Source organism: Nipponia nippon, unplaced genomic scaffold, assembly GCF_047370975.1.
Source record: "Nipponia nippon isolate SJK-2023a ecotype South Korea unplaced genomic scaffold, ASM4737097v1 scaffold_6, whole genome shotgun sequence".
In the NCBI taxonomy this organism is placed as follows: domain Eukaryota; kingdom Metazoa; phylum Chordata; class Aves; order Pelecaniformes; family Threskiornithidae; genus Nipponia; species Nipponia nippon.
In genome coordinates, this window is record NW_028262380.1 from 7612533 (window position 1) to 7626255 (window position 13723).

General features: G+C 36.8%; 1 protein-coding gene across 1 annotated transcript; it reads right to left on the bottom strand.

The window, feature by feature from the left end:
* Positions 1–908: 908 nt before the first annotated feature.
* LOC104018547 (transmembrane emp24 domain-containing protein 11) lies at positions 909–8640 on the bottom strand. The gene is made up of 5 exons (XM_009471699.2): positions 8511–8640; positions 7520–7620; positions 5974–6099; positions 3569–3715; positions 909–2761 (listed from the first exon to the last, which is right to left on the bottom strand). Exons 1-5 carry the CDS (start codon positions 8638–8640, stop codon positions 2612–2614), a joined length of 654 nt encoding a protein of 217 aa, XP_009469974.1. The 3' UTR covers positions 909–2611.
* Positions 8641–13723: the final 5083 nt, after the last annotated feature.

The following is a 13723-nucleotide window of genomic DNA, read 5'->3' on the forward strand; positions in this document are numbered from 1 at the left end:
GTTGTTGCTTCTTTTGGTGGGGAAAAAAGTGTAACGCAGGGAGTTCTGACTTTCATTTTTTAGATTGAAAAAACCCCAGGGCTTGCTAATTTCCCTTGATGAAAATTTTAGTGGAAAATTCTCTTACAGACCTACTTGCAGTGCAGGCTGTAGCTCTGAGTATGCCAGAGCCACTGACTGCATAGGAGGAACCTCTGGCTTTTAACTTCATAAAGACCATTGCCCCCAAAGTGCTTCCCAAAAGACCTATGATTCAGATTCTGCTTTATAGAGTTAATTAAAAATCTTGCAGGAGATTGAAAACATTTCATCAAAGCAAAGATATTTAATTATTATTATTATAGATAAAGAATGAAGCGCTCTCAAGCTATAGTCAAGGCTCCAAGTCTCAGTGCTGGTTTGAGTATAGACCTAACTAATGCAGAGGAACATAATCAGCTCCTTTAAAAATTCTGACATGGTGCCTGTCCTTTTGGTTTAAAAGCTTAAATGTATTGTAAGCAAGATGAGTTGTTTGTCATTAGGATGTAGTTAGGAGCCTTACACTAAATATCAGCTAATGTCTGAACCACAACCTTGTAGAAACCCTTTATTAAACTTTCTTCTTGGACTTCATATACCATACATCTTTCCTTCTTTCCCACCACCAAAGATGTTATTACAAGACATGTTGTCAGTGCTCTATAAAAGTGAATTTAATAACACTTATTTACTGGGCATTTCAGGTGACAACTCTAAAGTCTCAGAATTTTTAAATATAGGACACACCTCAGTGAGTAGCTTTATGAGATTTTATTTTGATAGATTTGTTCCATACAACATTGCGTTTTGTCTCTACTCTGTATCAACTACCCTTTAGACTAGTCTGGAAAGACAAGTAGGAAGACAAACCACAATATTCTGCTGTGACAGGGCTCTCTAGAAACTTTTTCAAGTTTCATGTTTTACATGTTAACCAAGTGCTGAGATGGGCTATGTTATAATCACCTCCAACTCCTTCTTACACTACTACTGCTTTGTCAAGCTAATTATCTGAATTCTTAACCACAGCTTTTGACTAGTAATTGCATGATACTGTAGCTACTCTGCTAGTTGTACATAAACTGGCTAAATTAAGGCATAAATATATATTCAACCAAGCTGCAATAAATGAAATGGAAAAGCATGATTAAGTCAAAAACTGGTAAGTTCCTTAGACAGTCATGTTACAGTTACTGAATAATTAAAATAAAAATAATTCTCCAACACAGAAACAGACTGAAGAATTTAGTGTAGGAATAACTTAAAATAAAATATATAGGCACAAATTCAGTGTTTACCAAGAAACCTGTAATTTGATTTACTTTGGCATACTTCATAAAGAACAATTTACATAAACAACTGTGGGCAAGGTCTGATCTCAACTCTATAGCCTAATGTTTAGGGCTTATCTGGGAGCAAAAAGTAAGTACAATTCCAAATTGTTTGTCTAGGCCTCTCTCTTCCACGGTAATTGTTGCAACCACTTATCATAATATTAAAGGTGGGCTCGACTGTCACTTAAAACTTTGAATATTTTAAAAGAAAACTGTTTGAGCAAAAGCTAGGTCTTACACATATATAGGTTGAGTTCAAGACACTTTCACCAAATTAAGCACCACAGGGGATATGGTTGTTTCTCTGCCTACTGTCTGAATCCTGGTCAGTCTGAAACGCTGAACTGCCCAGGCTAGTACGGAATAATTTACTAAGCAAGTAGATGTACTGGTTTTGGCTGGGATATAGTTAAATTTCTTCATAGTATCTTGTATGGGGCTACGTTTTGGATTTGTGCTGCCAATAGTGTTGATAACACAGGGATGTTGTAGCTCCTGCTGAGCAGTGCTGACACAGTGTCAAGGCCTGTTCTGCTCCTCACACTGCCCTGCCAGTGACTAAGCTAGAAGTGCACAAAAGGTTGGGAGAGGACGTAGCTGGGACAACTGACCCCGACTGACCAAAGGGATATTCTATACCGTGTGATGGCATGTTGAGCAATAAAACTACAGGGGATGTTGGCAGGGGGGCTGCTGGGCATTGGTTGGTTGATGGTGAGCAATTGTTTTCATTTGCATCACTTGTCTTCCTTGGGATTTATTTTTCTCTCTGTTGTTTTTTCCTCTTTCCCTTACAATCTATTATTATTGTTATTAAATTATTAAACTGTTCTAATCTCAACCCATGAGTTTTCTCACTTTTACCCTTCCGATTCTCTCCCCCATCCCATTGGGGATGGAAGGAGAGTGACTGAGAAGCTGTGTGGTGCTTAGTTGTTGGCCAGGGTTAAACCACGACAGTAGAAAACTTTGAAAAGCTAGGAAACTTTTTTTAGATTTTTATTTTACATGTAACAATCCTGAGTTGAACTTAAATGTTGCCTTTGTCATTGAGCCCTTCTTCTAGATTTAACATTACATCTGCAGAGGAAAAGAAACGGAAAAAAGATGGAGAAACCAGAGTAAGAACCTGAGTAGAAGATGAGAGAAGCTTGAGAGTTACATACAACCAATTTTCTCATAGATACAGGGTTTCTTTGGATATTAGGTGTTATATGGTGTGCAGTTTTCGAATCTGTGCATTTACGTTGTAAGACTTAAACAAGCTTCTTAGATATAAAGAAATCTCTGAGAGATTTGATTTGCCAGATTCCAATGGAGATGAGGATTAGTGTTTGTACAATAGCCCACCACAAAATATTGCTGTTGGTTTCTTCACTTGTCTTCCGAAATTTTTCTTCACGCTCCTGAAGAAAAAAGGAAAAGCATAATTATTACCTTTTGGCATCTGTATGTTTCATGCTGCTATCTGCGTTGATAAAAATGAAAGTTTCTTCTTATCCATAAAGTGGATATCTTTACAAATCAAAACCAAGAAGCAGACGCACTGTATCCTGAAGCAGAAAGGCAAACAGAGCTTTCCCTTGTTCACAAAAGACACATTGTGCTAAATATGTTCCATTAGTACAGGCTTAAGCCTTTTTAGGTTTACAGTCACTTCCATATTGCAGTCAAGAACCTTTCTGCAGCCAGATTTTTTTTAGATAACTAGTTGATATATTTCAAACACAGCCTGACTGCCTGCCTATGTCTAGAAAAGGGAAGACAACGGGTGTACACTTGTTTCAAGGAGGGCTTTATTTCTAACTGCATGGAGGTATATAAATATACACTCAGTCATTTCCTTACCCACTCCAATAAAGTTTATGCACATAGACCACCACGGAAGCAACAGCTGGCAACATCACCAGCAACGGCACCTGCCACCTGCTCAGCTGCTGTTACTGACTAACCAAGAAAACTATATTTGGAAATTCCTGCTTTAAAATAACACCTGTTGCTATAAGCATGAGTTCCCAGTGATTAATTAGTTTTTATGTTACAGCTTAAAAATATTTTGCAAGGTAACGTAGGCTATTTTGGTTAAATACCAATAGATTTTTATGAGTTAGTTAAAAATTACACTGCAATTAAACAATAAACCTCATAATACTTTATAAATCTGTAAGCCTATGTACAATATTTGTAACATTTCCATTAGTGAACATACATACTCTTTCATAGTTTTGTTCTTTGGATATATGATGAATTTGCTCAATTAGATGTTCTAGTCTAAAGTTAACTTCATTCACTTTGTCTTTGGCTTGAACAACAGACTCATCCAAAAAATGTTCTCCAACTCTAATGTCCAAATGGATACGCTGCAAACAGAAAAAATATTCTCATTACTGTGTCTTCTGTGTTTTCAAAATTCCTTAGAAAAACAGAAACAATGGATAATTTCCCTTTAAGCTCATTACACAAAAGTAGTTTTCATTGCCTATAGAAATCCTTCCCAAAATTAGAATCAGGTGGGATATTTAAAGTGTTTCTTAATTTTTTTTTTAAATTAATTATATAAATTTAAAGTCTTCACTATTGTTAGGGCATTATTTTATGCTAAGTATTGATTCAACCACCATGAAAATGTTTTCTGTTCTTTGTCCAAGCTAGTTAAAAAATAAGCACCATTGGGACTGCTCATTGTATTTCACATTGCATCCTGATATTGCAGAAATTATATTCTTCAGTAGTACCTCAGGAAGCTTTTTATAGATGCACTTCTAGATTTCCTCCACTAACAGTTAGGAATATAAGACTGGAAGAAGACTAGCTGAATCATTATTCGTAGCTATTAAAGCAGAACCATCCATAAGGTATCTTTTTTCTTTCTCCACACACAGTTTATTCCAGTATGAAATACCTCCCATAAGGTGGTATATAAGGAAATACCTCCCCAATCCTATAAGCTATTGTACAATCTATAGCAAAAATGCCCCAAACCTACCAAGGAATAGGTACCATAGAAAGAAAAGAGAAGAATGGAACTTGCAATATTATGCAACTTATTTTGGCATGAATGAAAAATTTTACTAAAACTAATAGAAGTTCTCTTAGAAAGCAATTTGTACCTAAGAGAAAATAAAAAGTTTTAGCCAAACAATCTGCGGAAATCCTAGAGCTTGGTATTACCACGATAGAAGTTTGGTCTACTCAGACATCAACCACAAATAAAGAGCACATCTTCTTTCAGCTCTCATAAAGTTAGCTAACTGAATATCCAGAAATCCATCTCACAACTTTATGGTAGCCTTTGTCCATAAATTTATTTAACTTTGGTTTGAAGCAGTTCAGATTACCACCATTGCATCTGGTTCTTACAGAAGACCAGTTAAAGATTTAACTTAGCTAAAGAATGTTTTTCCTTTTGTGATCTTTATTCTTGCAGATGTAAGTATAAAGAGCAATGTTTTCCTTTTTTACTTCTGTGTTCTTAAGCTAAACAAACCACCCTAATTAATATTTGTGCTATTAATGTTCTCCTTCCCTGCACCTGTTCACTTCTTTTAAATACGTTGGCCGAAACTGTACATGGTGCATGCATCATGTAAAATTATATTAATACAGCTCCATCTATACCAGAGAAAATTCTCCTGGTGTATCCTCAGAATCACATTAATGGTGCGTAGTTAACTATGACCAACCAATGCTTTATCCCCCTTACACTGTCTAGTTGATGAGCTCACAGATTTTTTTATTATTAGAACCTCAGTGCTTTTGCAATGTGTATGATTAAATTTCCACTCATTTCCATAAATCAGTCCATAAGAACACCTATTTATTCCAGTGTAATAGTCCCACTTCAGTACTGTTAATTCTTCTCGGTTCTGTGTCATCTACAGGTTCCCAAAGCGTACACCTAGGATGAAATTTGGCCTGTCTCACTTAATATGTTTACGAGATGTTTATATCTAGCTGGTTATCTAACTCTTTTGCAGTCAACTGGAAAAAAAAAAAAAACCACCTCTAGAGAGTAATTCTCACCTGTTGAACTATCTTTTGAGAAGAGGCATATAGATAAAATTTTCAAAACAGTGTTTATGAAAATGTTTGCTGAAATAGATCAGATCCATGATATCACCTCTGCTGGCTTCTTTTTTTTCAAAATCTGCATTAAGACCAACTTTGTTGGTACTACACAATATCAAGTATGCTAATATATTCATAATTTGAATATCTTTCAAAAATTAAAATGTTACATTTTCTTTAGGAATTCAATCTAAGTTCGTGAAGACATAGAATATCTTTATGACAAGTGTTTGTGTTAGTCAATCTTACATATCTATCTTTTTGAACCAAATAGTTCTTACTGATCAGAATCTTTCACATTCAAAGCACTGTACAAACATTAAATCACTCTATAGCTATTAGTCTTGCCTCTTTAATCTTGACTTCTTAAATATCACAACAGTCTTTTTATCTCTTGATCTTCGTAATTCTAGGTTTGTCTTCTTTAATCACTAAGAAATGTTGAATTATCTGCTAGAAGTTAGGCCAACTTCTAATCTAGTTTGTAATCTCTGCAGTTTGTAAATAATTGATACTATTACAACAAAGAATATTTAAGAAATGCACCTACCAGTTTACTTCCTGCAAAAGCCACAAATCTTGTGGAGTTAGACTGTAAGCAGATAACATGCTCCCCAGATAGATAGGATGTAAAAGAAAATGTTCCTTGTGGCCCATACAGTTTTGACAATAGTACCTGTAATTTAGATATTATATATGTTGGGTATGTGCATTATAAATATCAAGAAAATAATAAAAAAACAGTACTGTCAGTTGGATGTAAAAAGTAATCAATTAACCTCCTGACATCATAGAATCATAGAATCACAGAGTGGTTTGGGATGGAAGGGACCTTTAAAGGCCATCTAGTCCATCCCCCCTGCAATGGGCAGGGACATCTACAACTGGATCAGGTTGCTCAGAGCCCCATCCAGCCTGGCCTTGAATGTTTCCAGGGATGGGGCATCTCCCACCTCTCTGGGCAACCCCTTCCAGTGTTTCACTACCCTCATTATAAAAAATTTCTTCCTTATATCCAGTCTGAATCTACCCTCTTTCAGTTTAAAACCATTACCCCTTGTCCTATCTCAACAGACCCTGCTAAAAAGTCTGTCCTCACCTTTCTTATAAGCCCCCTTTAAGTACTGAAAGGCTGCCATAAGGTCTCCCTGCAGCCTTCTCTTCTCCAGGCTGAACAACCCCAGCTCTCTCAGCCTTTCCTCACAGCAGAGGTGCTCCATCCCTCTGATCATTTTTGGGGCCTCCTCTGGACCCTCTCCAACAGGTCCATGTCCTTCCTGTGCTGAGGACCCCAGAGCTGGACGCAGGGCTCCAGGGGGGGTCTCACCAGAGCAGAACAGAGGGGCAGAATCCCCTCCCTCGCCCTGCTGGCCACGCTGCTTTTGATGCAGCCCAGGATACGACTGGCTTTCTGGGATGTGAGAGCACATAAATTACATCATTAAATTTCATTAAATCATTAAATTTATCTGAATTTCAGAATAGATTTAGAGAAAAATAAACAATTTTAGCTCACAGTGAACATTGAAATGTTATAGATTTCTGCAATGTACAAAAGCCAATGCTCTCTGAAGCATTTAAAGTTTGAAAGTGAAGACCTTGTCTAGGCATAGAAAGAAATTGTCCGTTGCTGAAAAAAGCTCAGGACCTCATGGCAACACGGACAGTTGTTATGCATCATGGCTATATGCAGCCTCATGCTAATCTTTAATTTTGCAGTTCAGTTTATCATCAGCCTTCCTTTGTGCTGCTCAGGTACATTCTGTACCAATTTACTTCATTAGTGAATTTTCATTTTTTTTTTTTAATTTAACCTGTTTTCTCAGTTGTCACTTACTGTTCTTAATGACAGTTTCCCAAATCCAGTAGTAATGCAAAAATCGTCTGCACACATCATTATCAAACATTGTTATTTCTATTTACTTTGGTAGAAATCACAAGGTGCTTATACCTTTCAGCATCAAAATACTGAACTAACTGGTAGACTGTAGATTTACTTTTTCCCCAAAAACGCCTGTCATTTTTAGATAGTGCTGCCTGTCAGTGCCAAAAGTCAACTCATAAATCCTACAGAAACATTCATAAAGCATAATTACCTCAGCAGAAGGAGTTGTGACAGTCACAAACATTCCCAAACCAGGAGCAGATTCAAGAAATTCTTGTTTATGTATATCCCAGCGTTGTACTTTGTAATTCCCTGAATAAAAACATAGAAAAAAACCTGTTAAATAAAACATAGCTTAATATTAAACATCTTTATTGCTTTTTCAGCAAAAATATAAAGATAAATGATTAACAATAAAGCAATATATGTATTTCATGTGCTTATGATTAAAATTGCTTGGGGGCACTTTGTAACAGTGTGAAATGCAATAAATTTTTACTACACTAGAAAATGTTCTAGAATACTACAAAAATGGTTGATTAACAAGTAATACTTTCTGATTACTCCTAATGCTCTGGCAAAATTAGCATACAGAAGGCATGCTGAGACCTCCAAAAGCATGTGTGCTGTATTCAAAATAAATTTTTAGGATTGTCTTTCATATTTATCACATTATTTATAAAAAAGATGATTATATATTATTTTTCACTATCCCTTTTCAATCTTACATTTACAGTCTTGTAGACAAGTTTAATGTGCTTGTGATATCCCAGGTGAAATGGAACTTTAGTACATATTGAATTGCTTCTTTCCACACCAATGTTAACCAAAAAAGTAACTCTCCCATTCATATGGGGAAAACCATGTTACAAAAATTCGGGTTGGAATGAGTAAATCAGTCAGAATGTATAGAAGCACACATGGAAGCAGCAATTCCACTGCAGCAGAATTAGAAGACAGTTTTTTTTCTTTGTCTAGTCAGTTAAGCACTCTGGAAACCTGCATTTCTTTGTGTGGTGGATACACACAATGTGTGAGGACATTATGACTAACCCCTGCTGCAGGGAATTATTTTCAGTGTGTCCTCTTTCTTATCACTGTGGTTGTACCATATTTATCAATCACAGATTTTCCTGTTAGATTGCAAGCTATCTTTATTATTGTATAGGTTAGATCATCGTATAGCATTGACAGGTACCTACCAATTACCAATGTGTCACTGGGAACATCTTCGATTATGCATTTCTCTTCTCTTTCTCCACTGTGAAAATATAAAGCAAGTGAAAAAGAAATCCAAAAGTTCATAAGAAATCCTATTAATTGGCTTTTCATGGTTTTATGTATCCCAGTTGTACTGCTTTTGACGATAACTATTTACAAATGTATGTAGTCCTGTGGTCGTTCCTTGTTTGCTGCTTATCAGTGTATTTTTGAGGGAGGAAAAAAACTGTGAGAAAAGGCAGCTGGTGGTTACACATTTATAAAAAACTACAGTATGTTCTGAAGAATGAGATAACATGAAAAAGATAACTTGTAAAACCTTTTTTCTTTCCCAGCATCTAGATTAAAATTTTATTTTATACACATAGAAGAGCATGAAACTGGAAAGGACCTCTCGAGTACTTGAGATCAGTTCCCTAGATTACTATAAGCAACAACATTGGCTGTCTCTTTCCATAAACTGCTCAATTTTCAACTTAAATGACCTTGTTAACTTACATTTCACATTTATTCTGGGTGATTATTCCAGAGCTTCACTCCTCTTTTATTAAGAAATTTCCAACCCAAATCATTGGACATATGTATCCATTTCTACAAAACACATAGGGACTACATAAAAGGGCTGAAAGAAATATGAAGAAGTCTAAAGAACTTGAACAATAAAAGACCCTGAAACACTAATGAATATGATACAGCGCAAAAAATATATTAAAATTAACACTTTCTGAATAAGATTTTTTACATAAGAATGTCTTTCTCTTAGATACTGCCTAATAAACTCTCTAAAGAAAGTTATAGTGTAAATTAAATAATGATAGAGGTTTTTATTATTGCCCTTTTTACTGCTATAGACCAAACAATCTATATGCCTGATGATGAACTCAGTTACCACTCAGGTGTTCCTTGTCCTATAAACTGTGTCTGAAAGGTTGGCCTCAATGTGAGAGGATATGTGGTCATTTTCCAGCAGGGAGGACCTACCTATGGGATCATTTCCAGTAGGGAGGAACCACCTTTGAGCTCATTTTCCCCTTCAGAAACTCTCTACACTCCTGTTGTAAGACTCTGACTCTCTCCAGCCCTGCCCTGATCCTCAGCAGCGCCTGGCATTTGCAGATGAAATTGTTCAGTGATGTCCCTGAATGTGTCTTTGATGAACCTCTGAGCTCACTTCAGAGTTTTGTCATCTTGACTTCGGGGTATGGGATATAAGCTACACACACATGCCATATAAGTGGTACACAGTGCCATAGACAGGGAAACCACCATCTCCTTGCTGGAATTTACCAGCATTTATTTTGCTTGAAAAGGTGGTAGCTGGATTTTATTTTATGTTTTGCTTTTATATAGCTGTCAAATACTCAAATACTGCATCCTCAACACTATGCACACAGCAAAGGATCATGACTAGCCCTTTTCCCTTCTTGTTCAATACCTCCTCTGAATTCTTCTTTCAGTTTCCTCATAGAATGTCCCATTTGCATTTACTATTCTTTGGTGACACCTATTTATTAGTAAATAAAACCATGTTATTCTTCCTATCCATTTCTGAGCAGCCCTTCTGAGAAACTGCTTTAGCAGGAGGTACATTCTGCTAGTGCTGGCAGCCCTAGAATTGGCTCTGTCATAACACAAACACGTGTATTTTCCTAGTATCAAGGAAGAGGATGGACAGCAACTCATCCTCAAGATCTGTAACCTAAATACCTAAAATTTCAGGATGGTAACTCTTACCGGATTATTTCACACCTGCTGGTTTATGGCCCTTCACTCTACCTGCTGTCTATAAAGTTGTCTCAGTAAAAAATGTCTTTGTCTGATACTGACACAGGCTCACAACCATCATAAGTTCAGTCCGTTCCACAGCATGAAGTATCTTCACAGAAGTTCTAGCACAAGTATTAGTTCACCTCCAGCAAAATACAACATCCTTATACTGATAAAGAGATAGTCAAAGATGAGGAGCCTTTATTCCTTAAACATTACTTCTTTGTCTTTGACTCCATATGGTTAAGGGTAGAGGGATACAAATTGCATCTCATGGCCATTGAATCCTTAGGAGTCTCAAGGGTGATACTAGGAGTCTGTTACTACTTTAGCATTTATCCATCAGAAATAATTTTAGATTATACAGAATGCCATCTTATAATTGGTCTCTTACCCCTCCACCACAGGGAGATCTTGACTGACACGCACTTGCATAAATTCTCATGCCATACTATACCTGCAAGAAATACAAGTTTCTCTGCAGATTCTGAGCTACTTAAGCAACCATCCTTTTAGGTTTTCATTGATTACTTGAGGTTTCCAAAATTCCGTGTTCCAATGGTAGAACACAAGATGAACAAGTGGATGCCACTTTATCCTTCACTCTGCCCAGACCAGTTGGGACAGACACATTAATTCTGTACTTTTGGCTAGCAAATGCTAACATAGTAGGGCTGCTGGACTTCAAACAAACAAAAACAAGTCAGCTTCCAGGTGATCAGGTTGTCATGCAGCATGTTGAGAGCTTTTTTGTCTCAGGCATTCACAGTACCTGTAAATTACCATGGACACAACTTCTGCATACTACATCCCATTAAATAAGATTCTGCTGTACTTCAGAATTGCTATATCCAGTGTTAGATTTATTTTCTGAGCATGTTAAATATTGTCATGGAATAGTCTGAGTTACTTTATTATGTTGGATCCTTCATAACAGATCAGATATTCCCAATGTAATTCAATTACCTGGGACTGGGGGAATATCATGAAATGGACTTTTTTGCCTGCAATACCATCAAGTACTCTCAGATCTTTTGCTCACATTCTAGTTATGTCCTGATGGGGACAGTGCTCATTCAATGCTCAGAAAGCCTGGCATATACTTCCCCTCCCATTCTAGAAGTTAGTCACACATTAGTTTCCATGACCATGCTTAGACAGTGTGGCTAGGATATTAGAGCTATTTTTCAATGAATCCAAGACTATCCTTCCCCAAAATGATCTTTAAGAGCAGACCCTGTGCCATTCTGACAGTTGCCTACAACATTTCATAGCAGGCTCGGTGGACAAGATTTGGTCAGTTAGAGTTGGCCCACTTACACAGTACACTTACATAGTATAGAGTTGGCCTCTGATGCAGCTTCTCCTCAGTTGTGGGAAGGCATATTTACTTAGCAAAATGGAACAGGGTGTCAAACTGCAGTTAGTGAGTTTGTTTCATGGATACATCCTGGGCACATCCAATCTTTTTGGAGTATTTTGTAGAATGAAATATCTGCCCTCTCCTTTACTCCACCTAAGGCTCACACAACCAACATTTATGCGATGGTACCAGGGAGAGTTTTTCTGTTCATTTCATAGACCACATCAGTCTTTCCTGTATCCTGACTTATCTATAAAATACCCTGTTTTTTCCTAGTCACTAACCACCAAGGTGCTGTGTTGGATGTCTGCAGAGAAGCCACAGCCCATAGAAAAGCATAAATATATACACAGCTTCAGCTGGCATTCCTACCTACTAGGGGATAACAGGAAGAGCTTTCATGTGTTCGCAGCTAACTGTCCTTAAATTCCTTAAGGATGGAATAAGCTGGATAAGTTGTTCTCAGTAATGAGGTACCTTATTCCACCATAGGAATTGAATTTGGTGTTTGTGGTTTTTGTAGGACCATAGTTCAAATTTATGGTGACTTTTTTTGTTGCTACACTTACCTTTAACCTTGTCTTCCATTCTGCAAGAATATCTGCCAAGGCATCAAAGCCGATCCTTCCTACAAAACATTCTTGCTAAAAAAATTTTCTTTACAAATCCCTTTCAAGTTTCCTCCCAAAGTGTTTTCTGAGATTAGTTTAACCCAGAAATTAATTTACCTATTTCCTTCCCTAAATCTCATGTATTTAGGACCACAGCATCTTGGCTACCAGCCATCTGTAACACTAGATGTAAGGGAAAAGGAAGGAAAAGCGTCTCTCTGTTTCTTCCCTGTCCCAAAATTTTTAAGACAAATCCAAGACTCTGCTGAAAGTAAAAGCTACAAAGGCCTAGCCATATCTACACAGGGACCACATACCTCACTAGTCAGTTTAATAAAGATATGTTATGGGAAATGTTCTCCATCATTAGAATGTGCTTCACTAGAACTCACTGTATCTACAGTCTTGCCAAGAAATGTCTCTATCCCTGGTGTTTGCAAAGTGAATACCTGGAACTCTATTTGCAGCCGAACATTATAGTGCCACAAGGGCATCCTTAAAGGATGCCATATTTACTAAGGTCTCCTGAAGTCACTGCTTACAAAAAAAGCCATATCCAGGTAACTGAATGGATAGGAAACTTCTGCTTGAAGGAATCCGCAGTGAATATTCATGTATGTAAACACTCTAAAACAGAAAAATTATTTATCAATAACTGGAGTTTCCTGAAATATGTTGGCCTTTTACACATTCACTTCCCTTTCTACTCCACCTCCCCCTCTCATCCCTTCTCCTTCAGCGTACTTTGGGAGACTTTTGGCTTCAGGAATAAACACTGGGTCTGCTCCACTATCAAATCATATCTTGTAGGACTGAAATCCTAGATTCGGGTCATGTATACAATTACAGATGCAGATACTCTTTTACTCGACCTAGCCCTTTAGTTGTTCTGTACATGCGAAGAAGAAAAACTCTAGTGTTTAGAGAACTTCCAGGAAGGTTCCTCCAAGGATACCTTGTGGTTTGTGGGTTTGTTTTCCCTAAGTCATAATTTTGACTTGCATCTGATTTCTGCTCAAGACCTTTATTGAGTTTAGTCTTTCACCAGTTGATCAATCAATTTGAAATGAGTTCCTGTCCTCAGAGAATATTTAAATATATACTTCAATACACGTTTAGTTTTCTCAGATGGTGATAACTGTGTAACTACATAATAAATAAGAACAGAAAAGAAAACATAGAATGAATAAAAATTAATACAAAAAGAAGAAAGAAAAAAATTAAAAGGTGGAGAAATTAACTGAACACAAAGTATGAAAATGAGTGTAATAACGCTATTTCTATTATAGAATGGAAACAGGGGAACTTGAAAAAAAGAGGTATAATAACAAGAGTAAGTGAAACACTTTTGAAAAATAGGCAACAGTGGGAATCTGAAGAATGCAAGATGTAGAAATTCCTATACTTAGCTCTAACAACTGTGCGTTTATCAGCATTTGTAAGACCAACTTAG

Coding starts and splice junctions, on each gene's coding strand:
- LOC104018547 (XM_009471699.2), bottom strand. CDS start 8,640: ATGAAAAGCCAATTAATAGGATTTCTTATGAACTTTTGGATTTCTTTT. Junction 7,621..8,510: donor CAGTGACACATTGGTAATTG/GTAGGTACCTGT, acceptor GTTTTTATTCAG/GGAATTACAAAGTACAACGC. Junction 3,716..5,973: donor CTTTTGCAGGAAGTAAACTG/GTAGGTGCATTT, acceptor TTCTGTTTGCAG/CGTATCCATTTGGACATTAG.